The sequence below is a fragment of the Zeugodacus cucurbitae genome, chromosome 5 (assembly GCF_028554725.1).
Source record: "Zeugodacus cucurbitae isolate PBARC_wt_2022May chromosome 5, idZeuCucr1.2, whole genome shotgun sequence".
In the NCBI taxonomy this organism is placed as follows: Eukaryota; Metazoa; Arthropoda; class Insecta; order Diptera; family Tephritidae; genus Zeugodacus; species Zeugodacus cucurbitae.
The window spans coordinates 63,942,736-63,960,263 of record NC_071670.1 but is presented as its reverse complement, the minus strand read 5'-3'; the positions used below and the strand labels follow the sequence as shown (position 1 = coordinate 63,960,263).

The following is a 17,528-nucleotide window of genomic DNA, read 5'->3' as shown; positions in this document are numbered from 1 at the left end:
GCGTTGTAGCGTATAAAGCTTATGGCAAATGATGAGTAGTCAAAAAAAGCGCAAGGTCTTCGCATGTTCATTATAAATACTTACTTATAAGTAACTTCATACATATATAAATATGATTTCCTTGTCACACTTATGATAAGCAATGCGTTTCAAAGATAATAAGTTGCAACGTCATTTTATAATAATAAATAACGCTACTCAATCACAAATAATATCAGCAAAAGTTATTATATAACATTGCGGAGTTAGAAGTTGTCCAAATATGAAGTTGAGGTCAGTTGAGGAGATACCGAAAAGTAGAGATTTGATTTAAAATTTTTGCATATAATTGAATTACAGTGACTTAAAACGATTAAAAATCGCACGAATATGTTTTTTTTAAATTAATATTTAGGTTATCGGAGGTTAGATAGGTTTAGTATAACGTTCACATATCAGTCGAGTCCACGCAACCGAAATTTATTCAGATTTTTATACATTCAAAAGCTGCTAAGTCAACTGTACTGAATTTTATATTATTATACTCTCGCAACAAAAGTAGTTTTGTTCACATAACGGTTGTTTGTAACACCTAAAACTAAAAGAGTTAGATATAGAGTCATATATACCAAAGTGATCAGGGTGACGAGTAGATTTGAAATCCGGATGTCTGTCCGTCCGTCCGTCTGTCCGTCTGTGCACGCTGTAACTTGAGTAAAAATTAAGATATCTTGACGAAACTTGGCACAAATATTCCTTGGCACCATAAGAAGATCAAGTTCGAAAATGGGCAGAATCGGACGATTGCCACGCCCACAAAATGGCGAAAACCAAAAACACATAAAGTGTCATAACTAAGCCATAAATGAAGATATAAAAGTAAAATTTGGAATAAAGGATCGCACTAGGAGGGGGCATATTTAGGTGTAATTTTTTTGGGGAAGTGGGCGTGGCCCCGCCCCCAAATCGGTTATTTGTATTTAACTCGCAAACTAATAAAGCTATATAAACCAAACTTTCTGCAGTCGGTTCTCATACATACCCCACCACACACCATAAAAATCAAAAACCATATCTCAGGAACTATTCGACCGATTCGAATGAAATTCGGTATATAATATTTTCTTGACACCCTGATAACACGGACAAAAAATGGGCGAAATCAGTTCACAACCACTACCACTTTCCTTATAACTCAATTTTGAACTCCATCTTATTCCTTCACTTTATAATGTAAACATAAGGAACCAATGAAGATAACGGAATAAAACTTTACACAATTAGTGCATATCATCTCTGGCTTCACTTGTGAAAAAATTGTCGAAAACGGACCATAACTTTTCAAGTCCCCAGATATCGAACATGTTGAACTCAGCGCCTAAGGATAAATTTTAACCGAAAATATGGGTAAATCTCTCAGATATCTCAATTTAATTCAGAAGAAATTGTTTTCTTCTAATAGTGAGTCTCTGTTCCAAAAATTATTAAAATCCGGTCATAACATTTCCATATACCTTATTGTAGGTTTTTCAAAAATACGGCGAGCTTTATTCCGCATATATGTATTGGTTAAATTTCTTCAATAAATTGCGAGAGTATAAAATGTTCGGTTGCACCCGAACTTAGCCTTTCCTTACTTGTTTAATATAATTTTATGGGTGTGGCAAGTGCTTTATTTCGCTATTTTCAAGAACTCCCAAATTTGTGGTTTGGATCCCATAACCCTGATAAATATTTAATAATTCCTGGAGGGACTTGCGTAGTACATAAATAATTGTAAACTTATTCGAAAAGTATTACTCGGTCAATATTCACACGAACGGTTACAAACCGGATATTCGAATAATCGGTTTTCAGGTTATTCGAATAATTTTAAGAGTCCTAGTATGTATGTTTTAAGTATTCATAAAAAAATGTGATTTTTTTAAACCTCATAATCGTACATATAAAAAATGTGATTATATTTGTAACCGTATTACTTGGCACGTGGGTTTTTTAATAGCATGTAAAAAAAATCGAGACGAAATAAAATATACCATGCTTAATAATAAATAACGCTGTCGCATTTTAAAGAGCAAAGGGTTTGCCTGATAAGAGTGCTGTGTGACGTTTGAACTGGCATATCGTCACGCTACCTAGACATTTTTGCTGTGGTTATAAAGCTTCGTTAAAAAAATTATCAGCTTGGCGAATATTTTAAACGGTTCAAAGTGATTCCACAGCGGAGCTCTGTCACATTCGCTATCACAATTGTATTTATAACATTTATTAAAGACAATTTCACAGAAGACTAGATTATTTAATTGCAAAAAGACGCAAAAAATAGATTTCTTATTCTTAACATAGCGGAAGTCAGAATATAATACGATTTCGAGCGCTAATGACTTTTTGGTAAATAGTAATTTATGACTAAACTTGAAAGATAAGAGCTAGTCAGACGACTATCACCACATTTACCAGTTCAAAGAATAATACTTCTTTTTTTCAAAATTCGATTTTATTATTCAGCGTATTTAGTTTTCATACACCGATTATAGCGATCTTCAAATATTTTGTTGTAATTATATTATCTCTTCATTGCATCTAATTTTTTTTCGCACGAGTGTTTTATTCGAGGCCGTAGAATGGGAAAAAGTCGCTTGGGGCAAATACAAAGAATACAGAAGATTCAGAATTAATTAGAAGACGAAGAAGATTTATTAAATTTTACCATTGATTTCAAGAAGCTTTCTCGTTTTAGATTGTTCGTTTCATTTGGACTCCAGATAAAATGATGGAGCTCCATGTGTCGCAGCCCATTATCTCATATCGACTCTCTGCTTGTTGTGGTTTTTGTCGTATGTGATCTCACTCAGCGACCACTTTATACAGAATTTTCGCATTCCTAAATATTCATAGTCCAGTAAAGAACTGGATTTTTTGATCTCACGAACCAATTCTTCTTCTTGACTGGCGTAGAAACCATTTACGAGGTTATAGCCAAGTCTACAACAGTGCATCACGCATCTCTCCTTTTGGCAGTTTGGTGCCAATTGGTAACACCAAGTGAAGTCAGGTCCTTCTCCACCTTGTCCTTCTATCGGAGTGGAGGTCTTCCTCTTCCTCGGCTTCCTCCGCCGGGTACTGCATCGAACACTTTCAGAGCTGAAGCATTTTCGTCCAATCGAACAACATGACCTAGCCAGCGTAGCCGCTGTCTTTTTATTCGCTGAACTATGTCAATGTCGTCGTATAAATCGTACAGCTCATCATTCCATCGTCTGCGGTATTCGCCATTGCCAATATTTAGAAGACCATAAATCTTGCGCAAAACCTTTCTCTCGAAAACCCCAAGAGTCGTCTCATCGGATGTTGTCATGGTCCACGCTTCGGCGCCATACAACAGGACGGGAATAATGAGCGACTTATAGAGTTTGATTTTGGTTCGTCGATAAACGAAATTATCTACAACTTCAAAGTTATGACTGTCAACAGTGACAGCCAAGGCTCGAATGCGCTGACTGTTTATTTGATGACAGGAGATATTTCGTCTTGTCCTCGTTCACCTACAGACCCATTCGTTTCTCTATGATGTTGTTTCCAATGATATCAATATCATCGGCGTAAGTCAGTAACTGTACCCTCTTATAGAAGATTGTACCTTCTCTGTTTATATCTGCGGCTCATACTATTTTTTCAAGCATCAGGTTAAAGAAGTCACACGATAGCGAGTCACCTTGTCTGAAACCTCGTTTGGTATCGAAAGGCTCGGAGAGGTCCTTTCCGATCCTGACGGAGCTTTTGGTGTTGCTCAACGTCAGCTTACACAGCCGTGTTAGTTTTGCGGGGATACCAAATTCAGAAAATACCAAAAATCGACAAAGAGATGGCGTGTGCCGATGCTCTTTTCATGGGTCTTCTCCAAGATTTGGCGCATAGTGAATATTTGGTCAGTGGTTGATTTTCCAGGTCTAAAGCCACACTGATAAGGTCCAATCAGTTTGTTGACGGTAGGCTTTAGTCTTTAGTCTTTTTGAAATTGCCTTGAAATAAACTAAGTTTGTTTACCTAACGGTATTTTATAACATCCAAACTAATCCATTAAGATAAGTAGTTTTTTAAGACAAAATGATCATAATACAGATACGAATATTGACAATGAACGTAATCGAAGTGAAATCATGTCCACTTTCAATATACAAAGGACCAGATAGAATTCCATCACTTCATCTATGTATAAAATAGTACCTAAAATCGACAATTCAAAGCTCAACAAAAATATGCCAGACAACTATTTTTCAAAAATGAGTGAAATTGGTCTATAGCTCCCTTTCATAAATCGCATTGTAATATTATTTAAATTAAAATTACCTCCCTCCTCTTCGGTTGACTTTAATTCAGCATGTTATAGATTTGGTACCGAAAAATTCATAAAATTACTCCTGATATATGTATATGTGAAATTGGTACAAAATTTGCTCTAATATTTCTCATTTTAACAACAAACCCAACTGGGCAATGACCTATCGAGAATCCCACTCAAACTGTATCATATTTGAATATTTTAAGCGAATACCTTGCTGTTATCTTTAAATCAAAAACAAACGAAAACGCTGAAAGAGTTGCCTGGCCGTTATATTCTTCACATGGCCGATTCGTGTAATTCATTGAAAGAGATGTTAATCAAAAAACTCGATCGGCAAATGTTTGGGGTGCCAGCGATAGCGAAAGAGTGATGACAGCAGAATTTTGGAAGCATGCTCTTGACTTGTGAATAACTAAACACATATACTTACAAATATATACCTATGTATGTGCATATGTAAATATATATAATACTATATGCTAAGTGTACTTAACTTTAAGTTTGCTCGTGCCGTTGCTTCTGCTTTTATCATCAGCTATATTTCGGTTTTAGTTGCGCGCTTTAATTCAATTTCATATTTTATTTGTTCTATAAATTATGTCTTGACTTCCCGACTAAACACATACATATGTACATACATGCATACACCTAATTCAGCAGTGAAATTACACAAGCCTAATCAAACAGTCAGGCGTGCAGGCCAATGGACGGACGCGGCGCGTAAATCAAGTCATGCCACTTTGTGACCACTCAGATTAACGTAAATACTACTGTACAGGTGTATGTATGTATGTACATTTTATTATGCATACACCGTTAATATACAAGATAATTCGATACCGTTCCAACAAATGTATGGTGTGAGGTGAGAATTCGTCAGTGATTTTTGTTGCTTCGAGTTCAATGATTTATTGCTGACCCTGAAAATATGTAGAAAGAAGCAACGCCATCGAGCATTTCATTACAAAAATAAATATTGCAAGTAAATATAAATACAAACAAACACAAATACATATGTACAATTGTATTTATAACTGTATTTGGTTGAAATTGTATCCCAACAACGTCGCTGCCTACTCATCCACACGGCCGGCCGACATTTAAGTTTAGAATTTGATAGCAGCGGCTGCAGTGTCTTTCTCTGCGGAATTTCCAAGCGCTATTTGTGGGGTTTAAGCAGATCGCAGAGATCTTGCAGCATTCTAAGCGACTGCCAGACGCAGTGCGGCGCAGTCAAGTGTCGACTGCTGCAGCAACCGCTATGCGCTCAACGTATAAATCGAGGTCGAGCCTGAGCATTTGCTGCTGCCTCGGCTGCCTCAATTAAATGTTAGAGTACTTAACTAATTTGCATCTGACGTTTATTATTATTCGTTTTCTTCAGTTATTTCTGTATTTTCAATTAATTTTGATTGCTCGAATTGCCTGGTCTTGCCTTGCCGGCAGCTGTGTTGATAGCGCGCTTGGGTGCACTGCAGCGCTGGTGAGTCAACCGTAGTCGGCTGTGTGAGCAGGCACGACTGCGCAGCTTCCGCGTGTGTCTCAAATACAGTCACCCGTCGTCTGTCAGCTTTCCAGCGTGCATTAGTTAATGGTGTTTGCTCTGGCATTTGACATGCTTAATGTAATTATCATCAAATGTACTATTTGCACTCTACAAATTGTTCAGGCGAAATTGTAATGTAGCGGCGTTGCAGCGCCAAATGTCCCTCCATATGCGATTGGTTAATTAAAAAGCAAGCAAGCGGCTGATTGTAATTTTTATTGCAACGATTGTGATCTTTTGCACTTCGTCAAGTAACGACTGCGCGTTCAGCGCCAAAGGTCAATGAAATGCATGCGCGCCGACAGTAAATATTGATTACAAAACAATTTTGTTTAAAATTCATAATAATTCAATTTAATTGTATTTACAACAAACAAGTTTAGATCGGTTTTATTATAAGCGTATAATGAATTTTAATTTATCGCACTTAATTCTTGAATCGTTAAATTTTTAATGGTGGAAAATTATTGTTTGCCTGCATGGCTCCACCACACTGATAAGTGGGCATACAGACATCGTATATATCGTATCTGTGCATACATATATGCACTTGCTATAATCTGCTTAAATCTTCAACAATTAACGTTTGGGATTTGTGAGTCTCGTACAAAGTACGGCAAGTCTTTGAACGCCTTGAAATATTTACTGCCATGCGGTACATGGTGAATGCGATGGTACAGTGATGATTTTTATTTGTATATATACCTTTAGCAAAATAACTCTTAAATACCTTATTATACTCTCGCAACTAGTTGTACAGAGTATAAAAGTTTAGGTGAACGGTTGTTTGTAAGTACTTAACTAGTTAGATATAGGGTTATACGAGGGCTGCTATTTATATTTCTGGCCTAATAATGAAAATAGGAATATTTATCAACGAAAATGGTTTTATTGTTTTTCAAAATATTCTCCATCAAGATTTATACACTTTTGCATGTGCTCAAACCAATTTTCGACGCACTTTTTTTGAGCCTTTTTCTGAGCGATTGTCAAATTGTGCGGGATCCAACGAGAACAAACCTTTTTTACGGCCAGGTGTTCATGCAATATCGAATGTATGCTGGTGGGAGAAATGCATAGGCATGCCTCTATCTGAAGGTATGTTACATGACGATCTTGCATTATCAGTTCACATACGGCATCGTTATTTTCTGGCACAACGGCTGTTTTTGGACGACCTTCACGGAATTCGTCTTTGAGCGAGCGTCGGCCACGACTGAATTCGTTGTACCAGTTTTTCACAGTGCTATAGGATGGTGCTTCATAGCCATACAAAGATTTTAGTTCATCGATGCACTCTTGTCGCGATAATCCACGTTAATTCCATTTTTTGGCCGAGATGAATTTTTTAATTCCCTGTTAATAAAACAATTCACGATTAAATGACAAAACGTTTTGAGTTATGTTATGCTAAAAAATGTCAAAATTTCCAATGGAAATGTCAGATTGCACCTGGCAACACTTAGTGTTGCCTAGGCCAGAAATATATATAGCAGCCCTCGTACATACATATATACCAAAGAGATCAGAGTGACGAGTAGAGTTGAAATCCGGATGTTTGTCTGTCCGTTCGTGCAAGCGATAAAAATTGAGATATCCTGATGATATATCAGATCACTGGCCATAAAATATGCGAAATCGATGCACAACCAGGCCTACTTTCCTGCATTTCTAGTATGACTTATCCCGAAACCGAACTTTAACTTTTTTCAAGGCTCCAGACAGCGATTATGAGAACTTCAGTGTGCTTGTGTTATAATCTTGGATAAAATTGCTTCCATAGACTTACTTACTAAGATTATATACATTAATCTAAATTTTCACACAATTTTTCCGTTACATAGACAGTCGCCCCACAAATTGTTCAGAAGTATTTGCTGGGTCTTTAAAATAATTGCATACCGCATTTCAGATAGGAAAACACATTATATCCTAATAATAACTAAAAAATTAAACTTTCTGCAGTGAACATAGTTTCGCCATCACAATTTGAACCTACGTCCACCAAATTATTGTTCGTCGAATCATCAAATAAATATTCGGCAATTAGTAAATGGTGGTTTTCAAAAGGAACCCAACGCATATAATTTAAGGTTATGCTCAAGATTTAGCTTTATTATAAAGATAAGGATTTGTCATTACGTTTTAAAAAGTATTCAGGGCAAGTGAACGCCACAGCCGACTCGAATAAATTCCAGAGGAGAGGCCCAATTATCGACCGTTTTTATAGCAATTGGGGCCCTATGTCCTCAATAAACGTTGTTTCAGACTACGTATGTTCTTTATAAAATGGCAAACCAAACTGAGTAGAAAATCAAGTAACAACTGTCTAAAAGAGCAACTGCAGAAAAAGTATTGCTTAATTGAAAACCGCTCGTCTAAAAAAAACACCCGCTGAGCTATTAACCCTGGAAACTCATATAACACTGAAAATTATTGTTCTGTCTTATAATTCAACATATTTGTAAGCGCTCTTAATGTCAAATGCAGAATAGAGTTCTATCTCAAGGAACCCACTTAACCGTTATACAACACAAGGTCGAAAGATGGTATCATTTTCGGCTTTTCATCAGATCTTTGTTTTTATAGTTCTTGTATGTAATTGGCGTTGAACCGTTTAGCCGGTTATAGCCAAATCGATGAGAGCGCGTCAGTCCTCTCTTTCCTTCGCAGTTCAACGCCAGTTGGAGATTCAAAGTGTAACCAGGTCGCTCTTCACCTGGTCCCTCCAACGGAGTGGAGGCCTTCCCCTTCCTCGGCTTCCTCCGGCGGGTACTGCATCGAACACTTTCTGAGCTGGAGTGTTTTCGTCCATTCGGACAGCGTAGCTGCTGTCTTTTTATTCGCTGAACTATGTCAATGTCGTCGTATAACTCGTACGGCTCATCGTTCCATCGTCTGCGGTATTCGCCGTTGCCAATGTTCTGAGGACCATAAATCTTGCCCAAAATTTTCCTCTCGAAAACTCCTAGTGTCGTCTCATCTGATGTTGACATCGTCCAAGCTTCTGCACCATAAAGCAGGACGGGAATGATAAGCGACTTGTAGAGCTTGATTTTGGTTCGCCGAGACAGGACTTTATTTTTCAATTGCGTACTCAGTCCAAAGTAGCATCTGTTGGCAAGAGTGATTCTGCGCTGGATTTCAAGGCTGACATTGTTGGAGTTGTATACGAAATTATCTACTACTTCGAAGTTATGACTGTCAACAGTGACGTGGGAGCCAAAACTGTTTGCTTGATGACAGGAGATATTTCGTCTTGTCCTCATTCACCTCCAGATCCATTCGCTTCGCCTCCTTATCCATGCGAGAAAAAACAGAACAAACGGCGCGGTTGTTGCTTCCGATGATATCAATATCATCGGCGTACACCAGCAGCTGTACACTCTTATAGAAGATTGTACCTTCTCTATTTAGCTCTGCAGCTCGTATACTTCTTGGTCGGCTATAAACCCGAGTCCGTTAATATTATTTAGGCTCGACTGTCTTAAAATGATTTGCATTTGTTAATAATATGGCGCTCATTCTACTAACGATGAGTTTTTTTTGTGAATTTACTGGCGTATCATATGCTATACGATGACTTGAAATCTATTTTTATGGCACAAAAATTATAAAAACTATATATATTATATAAATAAATTTCGGCAGTGTTGCCAACTCATAATATGAATTCGACATTCGATCTGCAACATATTCAAATTCAAAATTCGAGACCTTAAACTCACACATTTTCATTGGAAACGAAACTTAAAAATGCCTGCACGCCACAACCGAAAACAAATATTCAAAAGCAAACACACGCAATGCATAATGTTTACCATAAACGCACTTTTATTTGTATTTGCAAAAACATAAAGGCTTCCTGCTGAGTCATTAACAAAATTTGAAGTTTATGCCTTTTGATATTTGCCATCGCCACCTCTCTCCCTCACCCCAATGTTATGATTTGATGATTCAATTATTCTGCCAAAATGCTGCTACACACACACAAAGGGAAATACACAGATGAGTAGATATTTTTTTAAATTATTAGTGCTGCAAGACGCAGCGCGTTCTACTTTGGCAATCTAAACAATTGAACTTCTCCAGCGCCAAATTTCATAAAACACAAATTCGAAATAGTAATTGTGGAGCTAGCTAGCAACCAAAAGGCGCACACGTGTGTGCCTAGTTTCTAAAATATGGACTTCACAGTTGAGGCACAAACATTTGTAAACAAAGTGTGATTGTTCTTGTTGCTGTTACTGTTGTTGTTGTTGATTTTGATCTTTCGCGCGATTATTTACTTTATGGCAAACATAAAATAGCAACGAAAGATGAAATGCGAAGTTGAAGGCACACGCAAATCGTCAGCGTTCACACATCGTGCGTGAAGAGTCTCCAAAAACGCGCAACCAAACCAGAAGAAGACTCACACAAAAAATCGGTTTCTTGGAAATCATGAAAGCTCTGTCGCCAAGTAAAAAAAAAAACCAAGAAGAGCTGTGTCGTCGCAGCATTTAACTCAAGGTTAACATAAAACGCTCATAAACCGACCGAGTACATAGCGCGCAAAATTATTCAATGATCATGACTTTAATGGCGGTTATGCTGGAGCAGATCTCAACATCCCAACAATAAAATATTTATGTATGTATGTACTTAGAAAGTGTGTGTGTATTTGTTGTATAAACATATGCCGAACAGATGTACGTATGTGATGCATGGAAGTACTATCTAAAAAATACTAAAATATTCTAAATGATTTAATTATAGTATCCGACAGATTTTTTCTCATAATTGCTACTTAGGCCTAACGAGTTCAGTTTTTTGTCTTTCCTTTTTATATTCTCTAACAAAACTCTTCCGGTTTTTATTTGACAAGTGCTGACTATACTCTGAGTGAGAATATTCAAAGTCTTATGGACATTTTAAAAATTGAGCACCAAAAATGTTTCAGATAGTAGATATTGCCTACTTTTCGGAGCTAAGAGAAGAAGGCCGCGGCTACCAGCCCAATAGGGCCGGAACCCTTCATCGTCGGTTGGTCGGCACGTTCTTATCAGCCGTGTACAAGAAGAGGAAGTAGCAAGCTGGAATCGATGCTGGCTGCACATGCAGCGACTTCGCCACTCCAAACTGTTCCTCGGAAGATACAATCTGAAAAGATTCAAACAGTTAATGGCGATCCCCAGGAACAAACTAGTGCCACTCTATACCGGCCAAAGCAGACTACAGTGTCATCTGCACAAACTGTGAATCTACTCATCGGATCTTTGCCGATTGTGTGATTCGGAACCGGAGACACCAGAACACTTACTCCTTGACTGCCCGGCGATCGCCATGAAAAGGGGACAGACAATTGGAGCTCTGTATTCCCAAAGAGGTAGTATGGCATCCATCAGCCCTGCAACATTGTTAAGGTTTCTTAACGTGACGAGGTTGGAGTGAGTGCTGTGATAACTGGAGAGGGCACAATAGACCTTAGGTCGCGGTGCAATCCTCAATATATAATCTAATCTAATTTGAAGAGTGAGAAATATCAAAAAAATGTTATTTTTTTTCATATATATTCATACATCTACATTAATATTGGGGGGGGTATCATGCACTTTCGCCAGCGCTTCTTCCAATCGTCGAAACACTTCTCAAACTCGGTTTGTTGGGATAGTCTTTTCGTCTTTTAGCGATTTCTCGTGTATATGCTTACAAATCGACCTTTAAGGTTCTCTTTATTTCTGGAAATAGGTAAAAGTACATCGGAGTCACACATGTCTGTCGAAGACGTTGAAAAAATATCTAATTTTTTAGGACGATCTTCCTGATACATAACATGAAGATTCTCTCAATGTCGATGAAAAGATGAGCTGACTGAATTCTATAACGGCATTCACAAAGGGATGGGGCAGTAACCCATCTTAGAATGATTTCAATGGGGTAATAACTGTTTGTCTCTAGGAGAGTGGAGATCTATTTTGTGTAGGAAGGAGAAAAGACGAGTCCAATTAGAGTAATAATGATTTTATATACACCGAATTCGAGTTTTAGGTTAAACTTATCGGCACAACTAAAGTATTTTCTGGTTTAAGACTTTTTATTGTACAATTATTTTATTATTAAGTTAATTTAACACAATCATTCCATCAGTCAAAGAAATTAACAACAATTTCACCAATATTTTTTCAGGGTGTACATGAAGACATATACGGTTTGCAGCCACATATGAAACTATTCAAGGATTTAAATATACTCGCCAGAGATGAAGCCTTCCGAAATGCGACTGCTGTATATCCGGTAACAGGGATGGATGATTTCTATCGACTGCATGCCTATTTTTCACGGGTAAGTGACTGCATATATTTTATATGAAAGAAAAAACAACAATGCCCATCAGAAATATTCATAACGGAAATGATTTAATTTTTTTTTTTTAATTTTTTTTTGTCAGCATCACTTAGAACTAGTGCAGCAACGCAGCTTCGATTTGGAGCGCAAATCATATCAAATAGCTAACGGTTCCATCTCAAATAACATACTCGAAATACGCTGGCCACTCGGTGTGCCGCTTGGTTCGGCACCCGAAACGCGCCATGACATCATAACATGGCACCTCATCAACAGCACACACATCTATCTGCCCAATGCCGAAAATATCGTCGCACCACTGAGTCACACGGACAAGCTGGATTTCGACAAAGTGCTGGAAATCGCAATTGCCTACGGCAAGCGGAAACATCCACATTTGCAATATGTCAATTTGCATACGGTTTATCGGAAATTCGATGCAACGCGTGGCATGGACTATCAGTTGCACTTAAATATGCGCGACACACGCTACAGCAGTGGCGAATTGGTGACGAAAAGTTTTCAAGTCGTCAAACCGCTCGGACGCGTAGAGGTCATACCATCGCCATATGTCACCGAAAGCACGCGCATCGCCATAATGGTGCCGACGTTCGAACATCAGGCGGCGGATGGTGTGAATTTCATAACGGAATACGAACGCATTTGCATGCAGAATCAAGACAACACATTTCTGCTGATGGTGGGTGTTAAGCGTGTGCCACGATATTTAGTGTCTTCTCTAATTATTACTATTTTACTTTATAGATTTTCCTTTATCGCTACGATTCCATCAGCAAAGGTGAACAAGATCCCTTCAAAAGTCTCAAAACACTCGCTTTAGATCTATCGACGAAGTACAAAAGCGATGGCTCACGCATAGCTTGGGTGTCCATACGGCTGCCGCCTACACTTAGTGAGAAGCCACCGCCAGCGGAGGACATAATGCTCAACACCATTTATGGACGCAATGATATTTTAAGTGTTGCAGTCGCTGATCTGGCGCTGCCGAAAATCGGCCTAGATAGTCTGGTACTCATGGCCTCCACAGATATTAGCTTCAAAGCGGACTTTTTGAATAGGGTAAGTTAATTGTTGGATAACTGTATTTACTAGATATTACAATTACACTTTAAAATTTCCCCAGGTACGCATGAACACCATACAGGGATTCCAAATATACTCACCCATCGGCTTTATGATGTATCCCTGTAGATTGGCGCACTTTTGCAAGCAATGCGAGAGCTGTGATGTGAGCCAAAGCTCAGGCTATTTCGACAAATGGAATTATGATCTAATCGCCTTCTACAGTCGTGATTATGTGCAAGGTACATACATATATATAACACCTCTAAATACCTAATTTACTGTTATTTGTGTTAACAATTACATTTGACTTGATTTGCATTGTACATTTTTCCACATCCTTTCCCATTCCAGCGCGCAAATTGATTGAGTCAACATTGCCCATCACACGCACCGACAATGACATTGAGCTGCTACTCAGTCGCAGCGAACAGAAAATCAACACCATTTTGGATATGTTTGTGGCCTCACAACTGCCGGTGCATATACTGCGCGGCACGGAGCCCAATTTGCGTTATGGCGCCGCGATCAGGAATCACATAAATAAGGGTGGTGAAATGCTGCAGTGTCCGGCGCGTAATAACGCACAGCAACAGTTATACAACGATGTGCCACAGCGTTATGATGCGTTGCGCGCTGAGAGCGCCAGTGCGCAGGCGTATGGCTTGGATAGTCGCAAATGCATACATTTGGCGTCGCGCAAACAAATCGGCGATGCAATCATACGGTTCGAAGATCGTAGTATATTGCAGAAATAGTACTCACACTCATTCTGAATGAGTGTTTGATTTTTTTAAACTCTTTTTTTTTTGTTTTTCAAATGCCTACTTGACGGCAATGCAGTTAAACTGCGCTGCTGCTGGGCGTGCGTCAAATGCATGTTGACACTTTAATGCTCAAAAAATTTGCATGATTATGTAAATATTAGTTGTAATACTGGCAAAGCTTTCGTTTAAGCATATTTAATGATTTTTTTTTTTCATTTTCATAGTGTTATGGAAAAAGTTAGTACTTTTGTATTTTAGTCTATTATGCCAAAATGCTTGCACAATTTGAATAATTTTAATTGTTATATGTGAGTTGTGTGTGTATTTTAGTTTTAATTAATTTATTTTAAATATTATTTTATTTTATTAATTATTATATTAAGTTAATTTTTATTTTTTAAATTTTATTTTAATTATTTTTCATTTAATTTTTCGTATTAAAACGGCTGAGCTACAGTTGATTCCTATCGATTGCATGTAACGAAATGACTTTTTTGTATGTAATTTACATACATATATATATGAACATTAGTGCCTAGTATACATAAGTCTAGTGTAAATATATATAGATATAGATAGTTAGTTGTAAGTGGTGCAGTAACTGTTTGTTTGTAGCTATTTTGTATGTATTATGGCTGTTAAGTGTGTTTTATCTACGTCAACGCAGTAGAAATGCCCAAAACTTGTCCTTTCCAATTTGCAAATATCTGTACACACACGTTTACAAATGTATACAGAATAATTTCTAAGCAAGCGTTTTACAGTAATTTGGTGTACAGTTACTAATATGCGATTTTCAAAACTACATACATATGTACATCCAACTTGTTAGCTATGTACTCGCATGCATCCTATCATTTTAGTGCCTTAAGTATTGTATATTCATCTCGCCATGACTGCCAAGTATTCAGTTTGCATAAAACATGTAATTTAAAATTAATACATATATTAAACATATTAATATATATTTTTGTATATCATATTGTAATATTGTAATTAAATGAATTTCATTCCTTATGTAAAACAAAGGAGAGCGCTATATAAATACATACACATGTATATGTATTATGCAGTTTCCAGTGTATTTAAGTGAATTTCCGTGTCTTTCTACCTCTTTCACATTTTCCATAGGAAACTACAAAACAAAAAATAACTAAAGAATAAAAAAAAATAAAGGAATTTGTAAATAGGCATAATTTTAGTTTTAAAACAAACTATACATTAAATGTTATGCGATTAAAGGTGCCAAAGCTTTTAAATTTCTACTAATTTGATATGCTCTAATTTGTTTTAAGAAAAATGAACAACGAAATAATTCAAGTATTATATTCAGTAGTAAAGGAATTATATTAACAGGGGCAGCTAAAGAAAAAACAAAACTCAAAGATTTAGTGTTTAAAATAGTTATAAAATTGTATTTTTTAATTTAAAACTCATGTCATAGAACAAAAAAATAAAATTTAAATAAAAATAAATAAATTTCAAAAATAAATACTTGTGAAATTTTTCAAAGATTTAAGCGTCTAAATGGCTATCAAGAGATTTTTGATACTTTTTAAGGTAACTGAAACTGTTGTTGTATAAAAATTGTATTTTCAACTGCAACGTTTGTAGGAAAACTACTTATGGTAATTTATATACTCATTTAATATAAAAAAGATAAAAAATGTTTGGTGTCAAAAAAAAATAACATATTTTTTTTATAGCAAATTGTTGTTGTTGAAACAATTTTATGAAAACATGCAAAATAAATTTCACTATTATCGAATAACTACTTTTGCAATGTAGCGCCCGTTTTTAAAATACCGATCATTGCAATTAAATTGGACACTAGAAATAGCAAAGTAAAAGAACTAATTGTAAAAGAAAATAAAAATAAAAAAATTGTATAAAGAAAATTTAAGTTATTTGAAAACATCCTTTGTTATATACATATGTACTCACATACCTATGTGTGTACATAAACGCCAGCTATAACTTCATCGATACAAGCAAATAAAAATAATATTTATAAAAAAAAATCAAAAAATTTTCAGTAAATGCATTTTATTTGGCAAATATTGTTGTTTAAGCTTGATAAGGTGACAGCAGCAGCACATTTACTATAATAACACATTCAAACAATGACAACAAGATACACAGCAATTACACTAAAAACACTGTAGTTTGACATTTAAATTCCTCCTTTTTTCCTTTCCTTTTAATTCCTTTTTTTGTTCTGCATTCGCAAAAGCAAATTAAGCTTGATTCAATAGAAAACTCAAATCGGTGTTTGGTGCAAATTCAACTTGTTCCTTATTGCTGTAAAAGTAGATATTGAGAAAGTTATTTAATTTTATTCAACTTCAACACTACTTACGCCAAAAACAATTTCGCATTACGATCTCCCACTAAAATGGCCTTACCGCTCTCCACCAGTAATGCAGTGCCCTCGCGTAGGCCCAACACCGGCTTTTTATGATACTCAATAAATTCGTTAATGCGTTCGTCACGCGTCTCACCTTTATGACGTGTCGCCGCATCTGGATCCACATAATGTGGATTGATGTTGAACGGCACCAGACGCAAACCCTCAAATGTGGGTGGAAACGTAACTGGCATGTCGTTTGTCGTATGTATGGAGAGTGTGGCCACATTTGTGCCGGCACTCGAGCCAATATATGGTATACCCTTTAGTAGTACACGTTCACGTATTATGGGTATTAGATTTTCATCGTAGAGCGCTTTAAGCAGCACAAAAGTATTGCCTCCACCTATGAATATCGCCTGCGCCTGCATCACTGCTTCTATCGGGTTCTGTTTAACGTGCAAACCTTCGACTTTAAAACCCCATGGAGAAAGTGAGTTCTCAACAAGCTCTGTGTACTTATTGTAATCGTTCTGGGCGTAGGGTACAAAGAGCACCGTCTTCACATTACGCCTACGCACGGTGTATGTAAGAGATGTGGTTGGTTAAAATTTACAGTGTGTTGTACTGGATTTGTACTTACTTTGTTAGAAATTCTTTCAAATATTCCTTCGCATGCTCCAAGAACTCATAGCCATGTACACGTGAAGAGGAGAGTAAGAGAATTGAACGCGGTGCCATCTTTACCAGTGCACTTAAGAAATTATGGAACTAGGTACTGCTTGAGACTACGCGTAGCGCAAGTGCTTTGTGCCGTTTGTGCTGGTGTTCGCTTAACAAATTATTTATGTGTGTTGATAAGTTAACTACACATTTAATTTATGGAAAATAATAAAGAAATACTGTTGAAGATAAATTTTATTATCGATTGGAGTGATACGAAGAAAAATAACAACTAACAACAAAGATATTTGTTATGCGTCGTATTGGAAAATCAGCTGTTTGTATCTCTATACTGATAAGAGCAGAAAACCGGTTACCTGTGTACTTGGCAACTAGTCCAGTGTACAATGTTGCTTTTAAATTTGTTTTTCAGAAAAAATTCATTTCATACAACCCAAATGTTATTGTATA

At 36.8% G+C, this 17,528-nt stretch overlaps 2 protein-coding genes across 2 annotated transcripts in view; one reads left to right on the top strand and one right to left on the bottom strand.

The window, feature by feature from the left end:
• Window positions 1-15,539, top strand: part of LOC105208816 (chondroitin sulfate synthase 2) — a 33,354-nt gene extending 17,815 nt beyond the window's left edge. Inside the window, exons 3-7 of the mRNA XM_011178868.3 lie at window positions 12,039-12,194; window positions 12,301-12,897; window positions 12,963-13,277; window positions 13,342-13,522; window positions 13,635-15,539. Coding sequence (XP_011177170.2) covers window positions 12,039-12,194; window positions 12,301-12,897; window positions 12,963-13,277; window positions 13,342-13,522; window positions 13,635-14,038 — 1,653 coding nt within the window. The 3' untranslated portion in view covers window positions 14,039-15,539. The remainder of the gene's footprint in view (window positions 1-12,038; window positions 12,195-12,300; window positions 12,898-12,962; window positions 13,278-13,341; window positions 13,523-13,634) is intronic.
• A 537-nt stretch (window positions 15,540-16,076) lies between these two features.
• LOC105208817 (probable alpha-aspartyl dipeptidase) lies at window positions 16,077-17,393 on the bottom strand. The gene is made up of 3 exons (XM_011178869.3): window positions 17,038-17,393; window positions 16,407-16,967; window positions 16,077-16,348 (listed from the first exon to the last, which is right to left on the bottom strand). Exons 1-3 carry the CDS (start codon window positions 17,133-17,135, stop codon window positions 16,285-16,287), a joined length of 723 nt encoding a protein of 240 aa, XP_011177171.1. The 5' UTR covers window positions 17,136-17,393; the 3' UTR covers window positions 16,077-16,284.
• Window positions 17,394-17,528: the final 135 nt, after the last annotated feature.

Bases quoted from the DNA above. Each gene is read 5' to 3' on its own strand.
- LOC105208817 (XM_011178869.3), bottom strand. From the start codon at position 17,135: ATGGCACCGCGTTCAATTCTCTTACTCTCCTCTTCACGTGTACATGGC. The intron at 16,968-17,037 runs GTAAGTACAAAT...CACCGTGCGTAG, and splicing joins TTGAAAGAATTTCTAACAAA to GCGTAATGTGAAGACGGTGC. The intron at 16,349-16,406 runs GTAAGTAGTGTT...CTACTTTTACAG, and splicing joins AATGCGAAATTGTTTTTGGC to CAATAAGGAACAAGTTGAAT.